Here is a 13,917-nt window from a genome sequence, read left to right as displayed (position 1 = left end):
CCGAGCCCACGGGCCATCCTCGACCTGGACCCAGCTCGCCTCACTCTGCCTGTCGCTCACCACCTTCCCAACTGCCTCACCCTCTTGGTCTCTAACTCAGGGGGACCGTGTTTCCCCCAGGGGAACTTTGGCAATATCTGGAGACCTTTTGGTTGTCTCAGCTGGGGGGATGTTATGGGCATCCAGGGGTAGAAGCCAGGGGTGCGGCTAAACACCCTACAATGCACAGAGTAGACCCACAACAACAACACAGCAACAATCTGGCTCACAACGTCAGCAGTGCCTACCATTACAATTAGGGCAGCTCACCCAACAGGAAAGTGCCTCATTTTACAGGTAGAGCGGCCGGGGCTCAGAAAAGCTGTCTAAGCTGCCCAGTGCCACACAGGTTATAAGCCAAGAACCACGGTTCAAGCTCAGTCCTGTCTGATGCTGAACTTTGGGCTCATTTCACTGCCCCACATAGCAGGCCTACGAACAGAGAAGGTCCCTCCCCCAGAGGAAGGACAGCGAGGACCCCACCCTGGGTCCTCTGGTGGCTTGGCCTCTTGGGCACAGTCAGATCAATAGGAGCTGAAGATCCAGTTTTCCACCCAAAGTAAAACCCTCAGTCCTTAGAGGTGGGGTCTAGACCCCCGGGAGTTCTGGAAGAGAAACACAAATGCACGTGTGTACACACACCCAGGACAGGCCAGGAAGGCAGGTAAGGAGTCCCGTGAAAGTTTCCAACATCTGAGCTTTGATTCACACCGATCGCAGTCTATGCTTCAGATCTCCTTGTGTGACTTTGTGACCTTGTGCCCCGCACGCGCCTTGACCTCTCTGAACTCCCAGATCCGTCTGGTGCGGCTCATCCCTCCCACCACCCAGAGCTTTAGAGGAGCAGCAAGGGGGCAGGAGACCCCAGACCCGCCTGGCAGCACCTCCCTGAGTTTCACGGTCTGCACGGTGTCCACTCATGTTCCCATCCAGCAGTGGGGTGTTGAGGCGGGGGGTTGGCTAAGGTGACCTCAGCACAGCTCTTCCCTCGGGTGAGCTGCACCCTAACCCCGTAGGCCCTCCTCCTGTCCCCACCCCACCCTCTCTGGCAGCCCAGCAGCTCACCCCTGTGTCTGTCTGCAGAAATCTCCCTGGATGTGGACGCAGACCGGGACGGAGTGGTGGAGAAGAACAACCCAAGAAAGGTACCTCACTCCCAGGGCAGGCAGCCCTGAATGGGGGCTTCTCGGGCTGGAGCCCCAGGCTGGGGCCTGCAGGCAGCCTCGGTCCTCCCAGGAAACTTCGACAACTCTCACTTTACAGATGAGAAGACAAGTTCCCAGACACACACACACCATTGACAGAGTTCACCGAGGAGCAAGCTCCTTAGAGGAACAGCCACGGAGCTGGTCCCCAAGTCTCAGTGGCCCATCCAGAGGGTGGGGACACCCAGTTCATGCAGTTGGTGTAAAGGATGAACGTCCTGCCACAGAGGAAGTGCCGCCAAAGCATTTGCTCTTATTGTTTTGCCTTTTTGGGGTTTTTTTGGCCATCAGGAGCAGAAGATTGCAATAATCATTCCCAATTCAAGGCATGTCATCTCTAATGATGCATGCACATCCTCTTCCTGGTTTTGTTTATTCATTTATTTGTTCTTCTGGACTTCCCTAGTGGCTCAGACCGTAAAGAAACTGCCTGCAGTGTGGGAGACCTGGGTTCGATCCCTGGGTCAGGAAGATCCCTTGGAGGAGGGCCTGACAACCCATTCCAGTATTCTTGCCTGGAGACTACCATGGACAGAGGAGCCTGGCAGGCCCCAGTCATGGGGTCACAAAGAGTCGGACACGACTGAGCACATTTGTTCATTCATCTATTCTCCTCTATCCTACATTCCTCACTCCCATTCTGCTCCCCTGCAAAGGACCACTTGAATGATTTTAACATGTCAGTTTCCGTTCTTGTGATTCTTGCGAAACATGCGGTGTGGTCAGGGTGTGTGTATTTTTAACTTGTGCAGACGGCATTGTGTTCTCCAAGTCGTTTTCCTCACCCCCGTTTTGTTTTGTTTTTAATTGAAGGAAATGGCTTTACAGTGTGTGTTGGCTTCTGCCGTACTTCAGCATGAGCCAGCCACAGGTATAGATGCCACCCCTGCCTCCTGAACCTCCCTCCCCCTCCCACGCCTTCCCACCTCTCCAGCCCTGGTTTGAGTTCCCTGAGTCGTGCAGCAACCCCCCACAGGCTGTCTAGTTCACGTGTGGTAGTGTGAATCTCACCCCAGTTTTAAGTTCCGCTGGTTTTGCTCTGTGCACATCTGGGCTTCTGTTTTCTATTTTCTGCTCTTCTAGAGCACTTAGATGTTTGCCATGGGCATACATTACTTTTATAATAACAACCTGTAGCCTGGTTTAAATTATATGGAGATGGATACTTTAAAGAGTAAGTAAATACAGCCCAGTGAGACGCCTGGGGCCAGGCAGCCAGCTCCAAACTCTCCAGGCGCCTCTGGGGGCTCCTTGGGGCTGTAGGGGAGCCCGCTCCCCGCGGTTCCTGGTTGGGAGGGGGCGTCCGCCCAGCCCCGCCTTCCTGAGGCCGAGTCAGCCCCACAGATCTGTGCCCAGTGTCTGCAGCCACACCACGGCAGGTCCCAGGGTGCCCCTGCTTCCCCCGAGGAGCTAGGGGGTTACCCAGCCCCTGTGGCCCTGGACTTACCCTGACTCCCTTCATCTGGGCCAGTGCAGTTTAATGTCTTCTTCATTCATCTCATAAATACCAACGTTATTGAAGTATGGTTGGTTTACAGTGTTGTGTTAGTTTCCGCTATACGGCAAAGTAACTTGGATCCACCTGTATGTTCTTTTTCATGTTCTTCTCCATCGCGGTTTCTCGCAGGATGTGAATACAGCGCCCTGTGCTAAGCAGTCAGACCTTGTGGTCTAGCCTCCCTGTACATACTAGTCTACGTGTGCAAATCCCAAATCCCCAGTCCTCCCGCCCACCACCTCGGCGACCACAAGCCTGCTCTCTGTATCTGGGAGTCTGTTTTTGTTTTGTAGATGTGTTCATTTGTGTCGTATTTTAGATTCCACATATAAATGGTATCACTGGTGTTTGCCTTTCTCTTTCTGACTTACTTCACTTCGTTTGATAATTTCTAAGTCATCCGTGTTACTGTAAATGGCATTGTTTTGTTCTTTTAGTGGCTGAGTAATATTCCATTGTGTGTGTGTTCCACACCCTCTTCATCCATTCGTCGCTGGTGGACGAGTAGTTGTTTTCAATGTCTTGGCGACTGTGACCAGTACTGCGGTGAACATGGTGGGCCTATATCTTTTCATATTACGGTTTTGTCTGGGAATATCTCCAGGTGTGGGACTGCTGGATCATGTGGCAACTCTATTTTTAGTTATTTGAGGAACCTCCGAACTTTTCTCCACAGTGGCTGCCTCAGTTTACATTCCCACCAACAGTTCCCTTTTATCCACACCCCCTCCAGCATTTGTTATTTGCAGACTTTTTAATGATGGCCATTCTAACCAGTGTGAGGTACCTCGTTGTTGTTTTGATTCATCCCATAAATATTTTTTCAACATCTCTTATGTTTCAGGACTGGGTCAGGCCTGGGGGATGCTGAGAGAAGGAGAGACAGGCAGCCCCTGCCGTCAGGGAGCCTGCAGCCCAGGAGGGATTGGGGGGGGGCATGTTAAATGAAGAGTGACTCTGGCGGCGGTTTCATCACAGTTGTCCTGAGTCCGCCCCAGAAGGAACATGTACAATGTCGTATATGTGAACCCAGGGAAAGCTGCTTTGGTCTAGAATATCAGAGAGGCTTCCAGGAGGAAGGAGTGGTTATGCTCTGTGACCAGAAGGAGGGGTGGAGTTCGCCAGGTGAAGCAAGACAGGACCACTTTCCAGGCAGAGGGACCAGCACGCGAACGCTTGAGCTTGGAGTCTTCTGGGAGCCGGGAGGCGGCCAGCGAAGGGGAGGCAGACAGAAAGAGAGTCCGAGGTGGGCAGGTCTCACAGGGGCCCACCTCCCATGGTGAGGGCCAGGAGCTTCATCCCGAGTCAACGGGAGGCCCCTGACAAGGCGTGAAGCAGGGAAGCAATGCGATCCGGTTGGAGTTTGTCCTAATATCACTCTGGCTGCAGTCTTGAAAAGGGATCACCTTACAGGTCCCACTGGGAGCACTCAGAGCAAGTTTGAAAATGGCCGGGAATCTGTTCACCCAAGAACCCTGAGCCCCTCTGGGTACGTCTCTTTTCCTTCCAGTGTTATTGAGATATAATTGATGTATATCACTGTGTATATTTAAGGTATACAGCAGGATGGCTTTATTTATTTATTCAGGCTGCCTTGGTTGCAGCACTCGGGATCTTTGTTACATGCGTGGGCTCCCTAGTTGTTACATGTGTGGACTCCCTGGTTGTGACGTGTGGTCTCCCTAGTTGTGGCGTGTGGGCTCTGTGGCTCACAGCCTAGTGATCTGACTCACAATCATCACAAGATGCTCACCGCACTCAGCTCCGCCATCATCTCACACAGATGCAGAGCTATTGTTGCTCAGTCACTCAGTCATGTCCGACCCTCTGCGACCCCATGGACCGCCGCATGCCAGGCTTCCCTGTCCTTCACCATCTCCTGGAGTTTCCTGAAACTCATGTCCATTGTTTGGGTGATGCCATCCAACCATCTCATCCTCTGTTGCCCCCTTCTCCTCCTGCCCTAAATCTTTAGAAGTAGAAAAAAAGTTTTCCTTCTGCTGGAAACACTTAAGGTTTCCTCTCTTCACAGCTTTGACTTGTAACATACAGCAGTGTTTGCCTCTCTCTGACTTATTTCACTTAGGGACATCCATGTTGCAGATGGCAAGATTTTATTTGTTTTTGTAGTTGAGTACTATTCCATTGTGTATATGTACTACGTCTTCACTATCCATTCATTATTGATGGGCACTTAAGTTCCTTCCATATCTTGGCTATTGTAAATAATAGTGCAATAACATAGGAGTACATATATCTTTTCTAATTTCTGTTTTTGTTTTCTTCAGATAAAGACCTAAGAGCGGAATTTCTGGATCATATGGAAGTTCTATTTTTAATTTTTTGGAGGAATCTCCACACTTTTTTCCATAGTGGCTGCACAAATTTACATTCCTACCAACAGTGCACAAGGGTTCCCTTTACTCCACATCCTCGCCAGCATCTATTATTTGTTGTCTTTTGTTGTGATAGCTGTGCTGACAGGTGTGAAGTATTTCACTGTGGTTTTTATCTGTATTTCCCTGATGACTAGAGATGTTGAGCATCTTTTCACATGCATGTTGGCCATTTGTATATCTCCTTTGGAAAAAATTCTACTCAGCTTCTCTGTCCATTTTTAAAATCAGGTTGTTTTTTGACCTTGAGTTCTGTGAGTTCTTTGTATATTTGGGTACTAACCCCTGATCAAGTATATCTGTTACAAATATCTTCTCCCATTCAGTAAGCAGCTCTTTTTGTTGTTGTTGATAGTTTCCTTTGTTCAGCACAAGCTTTTTAGTTTGACGTGGTCCTGTTTGTTGGTTTTGCTTCTGTTGCACGTGCCTGAGGAGCTATCCAAAAAACCCGTTACTAATACTGATGGCACAGAGCACTCCGCTTGTGTTTCCTTCCAGAAGTTTTCTGGTTTCCAAGCTTACATGTAAGCCTTTATTCTAAGTTTATTGTTGTGTATGGTATTTGTAAGAAAGAAGCCCAGTCTGATTGTTTTGCACGTAGCTGTCCAGGTTTGCCCAGCACTCTCTGTTGAAGACGCTGTCATTTCCCCGTGTAGTCTTGCCTCCCCTGTTGAGGACTGGTGACCCGTGTAAGTGTGACTTCACTTCCGGCTCTCTGTTCTGTCTGTTCATCTCTGTGTGTGTCTTTGTGCCCTCACCACACCACTTTGATCACCGTAGCTTTGTCGTATGGTCTGCAGTCAGGGCTTGTGTTGCCTTCCCTCTGGGTACCTTAGAGCCATCATAAAACGTCTGCCTGTCCATTTCTCTGGCTGTCTCACCGTGTCTCCCCCGCCCCACTCCAGGCAGGGGCACACCAGATGTGAGGCTCGTAATGCCTGAGTCAGCCTTCTGTATCTGTCTCTCGGTCACTGTCCATCCCCACCCTGAACCCGCCTTTGGTGCTAACCCTGACCCTCTCCAGGCATCAGACACAGGACTCGTGTTCGTCACAGTTGCCCCCGTGGCTGCTCCTGAGTCTCGCCCTGGGCTGCCTCCCCAGTGTCCTGTGGGGTCTGCACTGAGGCTGGGAACACCTGCTGAAGTAGAGGAAACAGTGCTGACCTCTCTCCTCACCAACTCAGGCATCCTGGACCTGGGGCCCTGAGGGCCAGGGGGCCATCCTGCTGGTGAACTGTGACCGAGACACACCCTGGCTGCCCAAGGAGGACTGCAGTGATGAGAAGGTCTACAGCAAGGAAGGTGCGCGGGTTCTGCACTCGGGGCTGGGAGGAGGGGCAGGGAGGGGCAGGGGGACACTCACGCCAAGTCCTGGGCAAAGGGGCAGGCAGGTGTGACCTTGGCTCTCCTGAGGATTGGACTCAGGTATCCACTCTTGCTAAGAACAGATGACAAAACTATCAATACCATTCGGTTGGACTGGAACCACACTTTCTACGAAGTCGCATGTATGTTACAAAATGGAGCAGAAGGATGTTCCAGATGTGTTATGGGAGGTCATCTGTGATATTGAAGATAGCAACTAGTTTTTATGCTTTTCTATAGTTTCCATAATATATACGTTTGGGGTTTTCTTTGTCCTGATTACAAAAGTAACAGGCCAGCATTCCAGCCACAATTCTCCTTTGTTTTGTTTTGTTTTAATTGAGATAGGGTTGACAGACAGCACTGTCTTAAGTCTAAGGCACACAGCGTAGTGATTTGATTCTCATACATCATGGGGTATCACAAGAAGTTTAGTAAACACCCATCATCTCATATAGGCACAAAATTAAAGAAATAGAAGAAAATTCTTGAGAGGAGACCTCTTAGGATTGACTCTCTTAACGACCTTCACGTGACACATGCAGCAGTGTCTGTGAGATTAGTCGTGTTGTTCCTCATGGCCCCGATGACTGATAACTGGAAGTTTCCACCTCCCGAGTACCTTCATCCAGTCCCCCCGCGCCCCAGAGCGGTTCTCTCAGTTCCAACCTCCTCTTGCCGCCCCCAGACCTGAAGGACATGTCCCAGATGATCCTGCGGACCAAAGGCCCCGAGCACCTCCCCGCCGGCTACGAGATCGTCCTCTACATCTCCATGTCGGACTCGGACAAAGTGGGCGTGTTCTATGTGGAGAGTGAGTGTCCCAGCCGCCCTCCAGCGGCTCCTGCCCCTCGGGGAGCGCGCTCCACCCTCTAAGGCTCCCCAGGGCCCCTTAGTCATCACGGGGGCAGGTGGCGGAGAGTTCCAGGACTGGCCTCTTGGTAATGGACCAACCATCCGCCAGGGTCACCGTGGTCCTGTGAAGTCTGGGCCCCAAGGGCACGGCCTCTCCGCCCTCAAGGAGTCAGCGGTGACAGAGTCACGGGGCCGGAGGAGCACCTCGTGAACCGGGGTAGGAAGGGCTTTGTGAGTCACCCTTCGCAGACTCACATCACCTTCATGACGCCTGAGGCAGGTGCCCACCCTCTCCCCTGGCCAGGTGTTTTCTGCTCATCTGGGACTTTCTGAAAATGAAAATCTGCCCCCAACTTTTTGTTTTTTTGGCACACCAGGTCTTCATTGCAGCGTGGGGGATCATTAGTTTCAGCACATGGGCTCTGGTTCCCTGACCAGAGATCAATCCCGGGGCCCCTGCAGTGGGAGCATGAAGTCTCAGCCACTGGACCACCCAGGGAAGTCGCCCCCCGCCCCGACTTTGAAAGAGCCCCTGATGGTGCTGTGGGCACCCTCGAGGAGCAGACCCCTTGCTCATCTTGCCAAGGACAGGGTCCGGACCCCCGGTGTGGGAAACATGCTTCTGCGAGGGTCTAGCGCCGAGGCTGCCCGCTCTGTCTCGTTCCTTCTGTGACTGGGTGTTGAGCCCCTCTGTGCCGGGTGCTGGGTCAGCAGCAGGATCCATGGGTCAGCTCCCTGCCCTCAGGGAGGGGACGGCCTGTGAGGGAGACGTCGCGGGGAGAATGACGAGGCAAGGACACAGAGTGAGTCGTAGGGGACAGCAGATGGAGGCGGGAGCCGCTGGCCTGGAGGGTCGGGGGGCCCCTCCAAGTGGGCGACGTCTGAGCCGAGACCCAGACCGGCCATGAGAAGTGCTGAGTGCTCAGTCGCTCAGTCGTGTCCAACCCTCTGCGACCCCATGGACTGCAGCCCGCCAGGCTCCTCCATCCATGGGGATTTCCCAGGCAAGAATGCTGGAGTGGTTTACCATGCCCTCCTCCAGGGGATCTTCCCAGCCCAGGGATCGAGCCGGGGTCTCCCGACAATGAGAAGGAACCAGCCATTCCTGAGCTGAGGGAAGAGTGTTGCAAGCAGAGGGAACCGTGCGTGCAAAGCCCAGAGGAGGGAACCGGTTTGGAGCACTAGGGGAGCAGACAGCAGACCACAGCTAGGGATGTGTTGGAGTCAAGGTCAGCGAACTGGGCAGGGGCCAGGGCAGAGAGACAGCTTGGATTGACTCTTAAGTGCAGCAGAAAGCCATTAGAGACTTTTAAGCAAGTGACTGTCAACCTCTGATTTATGTGTCAAAAAGCTCTCTCAGCAAAATAGTTCTCTTTGCGATTTGCCGTGGTGCGGGGTGGAGCTGCCCCGCGTGCCCATCCCTCCAGGAGCCTGGGGTCTCCTAGCTCTGGAATCCACCTCGGAACAGGCACACTCAGAACTGGGGCAGGTCCCAGTGGCCCCGGACCCTCACCTCCGGGAGGGGTTTTGCCAGAACTGCAGTGGACAGCTGCCACCTGAAGCCTGTCCTCTTGATCCGCCCCAGGATCGGGCAGTGACCTCCGCGGGCTGGAAGGTCCCCAGTCAGGCCGGCTCCACAGCCCCAGGGGGCCCGAGCCACTGCTGTTTACCCCATGCAGGCCGGGGTTGCCACAGCGGGTGGGGCTGCTGGCCGGGGCGGGAGGGGTGCGGGCAGCCCCCGAGGTCACATTGTGACACTCGGCCTGCTGCTTCCGGCTGCCCCTGGCCGCGACCTGGAGGCCTTTCCGAGGGAGGCGGTAGACTGAGGTCTGGCTCGTGATTACCTCTGTCCCCACGCTGTCTTCCGAGCTGGGCCCTGAGCAGACAGGAGCCACCGCTGGGAGCGCTGTGCCGCGCCCTCCCCAGGCTGTGTTATCAGGTTGCCATATCGTGGTGGGGGCACGCCTCATGGACACAACGATGAGCCCAGGAGAGTCCGTCTCCCCCAGAACCGAAGCCCTGGGTCGCAACAGCTTGAGGTCTCTGTCAAACTCCAAGTGCGCCGTGGGTGAGGCTGTGTGCTGTTACACGAATGTCACGTGTCCCTCATGTTCCTCAATGGCCGGGGGCTGGGCTGGGGGCTCAGGGACCCTGAGAGGGGTTCTGGAGCCAAGGCGTTCAGATCCTGGGTGTGGGCAAGTCTCCTCAGCAGGCCAGGCCTTGGGTACCTCATGTGGGATGTCACGCGGGGCTCAGGAGAGGCCTGACTGTCCCCCCTGGAGACAGAGATCAAATAAGAAATGTGTCAGCACTCAGTAGCCAGTCCGTGGAACGCTCCCCATAGATGACACTTGCTTCTTTCAGGGGGTTGTTATTGTGATCATTAATTACAGTCATTGACGTAGACAGGCGTCCCCACTGCTGTTAGGAAGACCCAGGAGTGTGTACCCCAGCCTCGGATTCTGCCCTCGGGTCTCAGAGGTCAGCACCTGACTTCTTTCTGCAAGGCTGCAGTGACTAGCTTGTCCCAGTTTGCCCAGGACTTTCCTGGTTTTTGCACTAAAAATCCCTCATTCTGAAAAACCCCCTCTATTTCGGGCAAACCAGGACAGTCGATCACACTATCAGAGAGTCTCCTTGGGAGGTGGAATGACTCCAGACTGACCGGAAGGGTGATGGCACGTGCCAGCCTGCGGGCCAACGCCTGGGGCTAAAGAGAGGTCAGGGTGCCCGGCGGGGCCAGCCCGAGGCGCGTGGGCCGTGCCATAGAGGGGCATTGTTGGTTCCTGCAGGGGGAGCTGGCCACGCGGAGGCAGGCCTGCGTCCAGCTGGAGATGGGAGACAGGGGAAGGAGGCTCCGGGGACAGTGGCTGATTGTTCCCACCGAGTGATCGATCTGCCCGGAGCTGGCCCGAGATACTGCGGGCCACAGACAGAAAAGACTACACGCAGATGGGCCAAAACACGTCCTTCTACCCCACCCAGCTCCCCTGCCAGAGCCCCACCCTCCCAGGCCAAGGGGGTGCCCACACGCACACACATCCCACCTAGCTGCCCCGAGCTGTGGGAAAGTTCCGGAGCTTTCTGAAAAGACAGGTCAGCTTCATGGCCTGAAATCACTTTCCCAGCATCAGTTCAAGTGCAGCCTGGGACACGTGGTTATGGGAGGCCCTGGGTCCCTGGGGGAGAATTGTTCTTCATGATGCAGAGCCATCTGGATCTCCTTGGTGGTTGGGACACAGGGTACGTGTCTTTTCTGCGTGAGAAGGATGTCACCTTTTGCACTGAGCTGTGAGGAAGCCCTTGGGACACGCAGTGTCTCGGTCTGTCTTCCTCATTTCTTGGGCCCACCCACAGAAAGGGAGGTGAGGTGTTTTTTCTTTGCCTTCTATTCCTGAACCATTCAACGAGAAGGTCATGAGTTTTTCAGTAAAGGGTCTGCCGACACATTCACAGGTTCTCATACAGTAATGCCGGTGGGCCCCAGCTGTGTAACCACTCATTACCCCTGGTTACCAAGCTTGCCTCAGTTCCTAATGCTGCGTCATTTTATCTTGCAAGGACCCTGTGGCAGAAGTGTTACTGTTCCCATTTAACAGATGAATAAACTGAGGCTCAGGAAGGTTAAGTGAATTCCCTGGGGTTTTGCAGCTTGAAAGCCAAAGAGGTACTTGAACCCGCATCTCTCTGACTCTGGAAGTCATAACCACTAAGGTAACCCGCCCTCAGAGAGATGTATGTATAACCAGGATCTAATTGAGCGCCTTGTCCTACATGAGGCGCCATCCTGAGCCCAGGCTTCACTGGTTCCTCTGTTCATTTTGCGTGTTTTAATCAAGCGCCCTATCCATGCTATTCTAGTCACCTGTTGTAGCCCTCGGGTGCCTGCTCATTAATCGTTCCCTTTGTTCTTGACGACAGTACTAAGCTGAGCCTGACTCTGCCCTTCCAGCTCTGCAGGGCATAAAGAAACTTCTCCTGGAGCTGCATAGGGTCCTACCTCCGTGTGTTTGGCAATGCAAGTATCCCGTCTCCTTGCTGTGCCACTTCTGCCGCCCCCAAGGGCATCTCAAAGGCTGCCTTTCTCCGCTCAAATGCCTCCCACCCCCCTCCCTTCCTCTGCCTCCCAGTAACCCCTCAGGCTCACTCACTGCAGAGCTCTACCATGATGCTTCCCTCATCTGTGCAATCTTATTATCAGCTGAGCCTTTCGGGGGTCCGCTTCTTGACTCTCTCTGTCTCCCCCAGAGGTCCTTGCCCATGTGGTCAGAGAGCAGTGACTCAGTATATACGCTCTGAATTGGCCTGAAGGCTCTCCCATACAGAGTGACGTGGGAGCATTGGTGCATTCAGTAGATGTTTATCAAACACAACCTGCGCTGGGCCCGGCCGGGCCTGTCTCGGCCATCGCGCAGGTGACAGGCTCTGGGGGACAACAGCTGAACACTGAGATCATGTCCGTTTAACGGCTGGGACAGGGAAGGCTGGGGGTACAGTCGCTGCAGACAGAGCCCCTGGCTTGGTCTCTGGGGGATCTGGGCGCAGTTCCCAGAAGCGACACATCAAGGCCTGAAAGGAGGGAGACAAGTGTTCTAAGCAGAGGGAACAGCGCTGCAAGGAGCCAGGAGATTTCAGTAGCCTAGGAGCGTGGGAGAAACCGGCCTTTCCTCCCAGCCACAAACGTGTGCAACCAGGAAAAAAAAGAATGCACCGCGAGAGACCCGCATGCTGATATGGCTTTCTCTATACGGAGGGGAATTGAGGGCACAAGTGGGTGTTTTCTTCATATAAACGGGAGGAGAGGGTGGGGATAGAATCAGGGATCTGAGTCCCAGCTCAGCTGTGCACTGGCTATAAGACTCCAGACAAGCCATTCTCCCTCTGGGACTCCGTTTCCTCCTGTGTGAAATGGGAACAGGAACTCCCTTCTTCGCCACCGCTGGCTGCCCAGTCCTCAGCTTCTCTCATTTCTTGTCTCCTTCCCGGGGCAAGCTCACTCACGTTATAGCCGAGGAGGCCGGACCCAGGGAGGGCGTCTGGTTCGGGGCCACAGGGCTAGGGTGCGGCAGGCACGACGACCAGGCCGCGGCCCTTCTGCCCGCTTGTGCTTCCTCTCTGCGTCTAGAGGACAAGGGGCTTTGCTGTCGCACCCCCATCAGTGATCCCGCCCCACGGTCGGCTGGGGGAGCTGGGCCTGACCTGGATCCTTCTTCCTCCAGACCCCTTTTTCGGCCAGCGTTACGTCCACATCCTGGGCCGGCGGAAGCTCTACCACACGGTCAAGTACACAGGCGGCTCCGCGGAGCTGCTGTTCTTCGTGGAAGGCCTGCGTTTCCCCGACGAGGGATTCTCAGGCCTGGTCTCCATCCACGTCAGCCTGCTGGAGTACATGGCCGAGGTGAGGGCCGCTGCCGGGAGGGGCTCCCGGGGGCTGGAGCGAGCTCCCCTTGGAGGAAGTCCAGGTTTGGAGATCTAAATGCTCCCACCACCCGCACACATCTGCCAGGGTCCTCCGCTCCGCCCCGGGGTCCTCCTCACTCTACCTCCTCCACAGGATGGTCTTCGGGTGTTTCTCTGACCTCACGCCTATCCCCAGGTCTGCCTGCTCCCTGAAGTGAGTGTGTGAGTGTGTGTGAGTGTGTGTGTGAGTGTATGTGTGTGTGTGAGAGTGTGTGTGAGAGTAAGTGTGAGTGTGTGAGGGGGTGTGTGTGTGTGTGAGAGTGTGTGTGAGAGTGAGTGTGTGTGTGTGAGAGTGTGTGTGTGAGTGTGTGTGTGTGAGAGTGTGTGTGAGTGTGAGTGTGTATGTGTGTGTGTGTGAGAGAGAGTGTGTGTGTGAGTGTGTGTGAGTGAGAGTGTGTGTGTGTATGAGTGTGTGAGTGTGTGTGTGTATGTGTGTGAGTGTGTGTGTGTGAGTGTGTGTGTGTGTGCTCAGTCACTCAGTCGTGTCTGGCTCTTTGCGACCCCGTGGACTGTAGCGAGGTGCCCAGAGCAGAAACAGGAAGGCCGAGTCTGGCTCGATTATCACGTGAGCTGACTTCAGGAAGAAAACTGGGATGCAACAAGATCCAAGATCAGACGTTAGTTGAGGAGCCAGGCTCCTCTATCCACGGGATCTCCCAGGCAAGACTATCTGGAGTGGGTTACCGTTTCCTTCTCCAGGGGATCTTCCTGACCCAGGGATCCAACTTGCGTCTCCTGCACTGGCAGGCAGATTCTTTACCGCTGAGCCACCCAGGAAGGCCACATCGCTGTCTAGGGTGGGCGTAGCTCTGGGCACAGGGGCCCAGCGGTTAGCACGAGGAGCCAACTAGGCCATGTGCGTGTGCCCTGTTCTTCCCTCCCTAACTGGCCCCGCACCCTCGCTGTGGGCGCTGCCGACTCTGACCACAGGCTGAACCCCAAACCCAGTCCCGAACCACGTGCCCTCCCTGCGGCCAGACGTCTCCCACACCCGCGCTCCTGGTTTGCAGGAACTGAGCAGGGAGGCGAGTACCCGCCCCCTCGGGGAGCGGTGCCCCCAGCCTAGGCTGCGTCCCACCCGTAAGGACCTCTCACCAAA

At 54.6% G+C, this 13,917-nt stretch overlaps 2 protein-coding genes across 3 annotated transcripts in view; one reads left to right on the top strand and one right to left on the bottom strand.

Moving 5' to 3' along the window:
- The window catches only part of PADI2 (peptidyl arginine deiminase 2), a 56,923-nt gene that overhangs the window by 24,909 nt on the left and 18,097 nt on the right, over positions 1-13,917 (top strand). The window contains exons 4-7 of the mRNA XM_043908938.1: positions 1,123-1,184; positions 6,323-6,440; positions 7,192-7,317; positions 12,578-12,756. Of these exons, the coding sequence (XP_043764873.1) occupies positions 1,123-1,184; positions 6,323-6,440; positions 7,192-7,317; positions 12,578-12,756 (485 nt within the window). The remainder of the gene's footprint in view (positions 1-1,122; positions 1,185-6,322; positions 6,441-7,191; positions 7,318-12,577; positions 12,757-13,917) is intronic.
- LOC122698237 lies at positions 8,459-12,657 on the bottom strand. 2 transcript variants are annotated; one of them, XM_043908939.1, is made up of 2 exons: positions 12,558-12,657; positions 8,459-9,634 (listed from the first exon to the last, which is right to left on the bottom strand). In XM_043908939.1, exon 2 carries the CDS (start codon positions 9,326-9,328, stop codon positions 8,702-8,704), a length of 627 nt encoding a protein of 208 aa, XP_043764874.1. In that variant the 5' UTR covers positions 9,329-9,634; positions 12,558-12,657; the 3' UTR covers positions 8,459-8,701. The 2 variants fall into 2 exon arrangements, with proteins under 2 accessions (XP_043764874.1, XP_043764875.1); XM_043908940.1 differs by lacking the exon at positions 12,558-12,657 and adding an exon at positions 10,406-10,524.

This window comes from Cervus elaphus, chromosome 8 (genome assembly GCF_910594005.1).
Source record: "Cervus elaphus chromosome 8, mCerEla1.1, whole genome shotgun sequence".
Classification (NCBI taxonomy): Eukaryota; Metazoa; Chordata; class Mammalia; order Artiodactyla; family Cervidae; genus Cervus; species Cervus elaphus.
This window is presented reverse-complemented; position numbering and strand designations above follow the sequence as displayed.

What these genes read in the sequence shown, in the direction of transcription:
- LOC122698237 (XM_043908939.1), bottom strand. Translation starts at nt 9,328, where the DNA reads ATGAGGCGTGCCCCCACCACGATATGGCAACCTGATAACACAGCCTGG.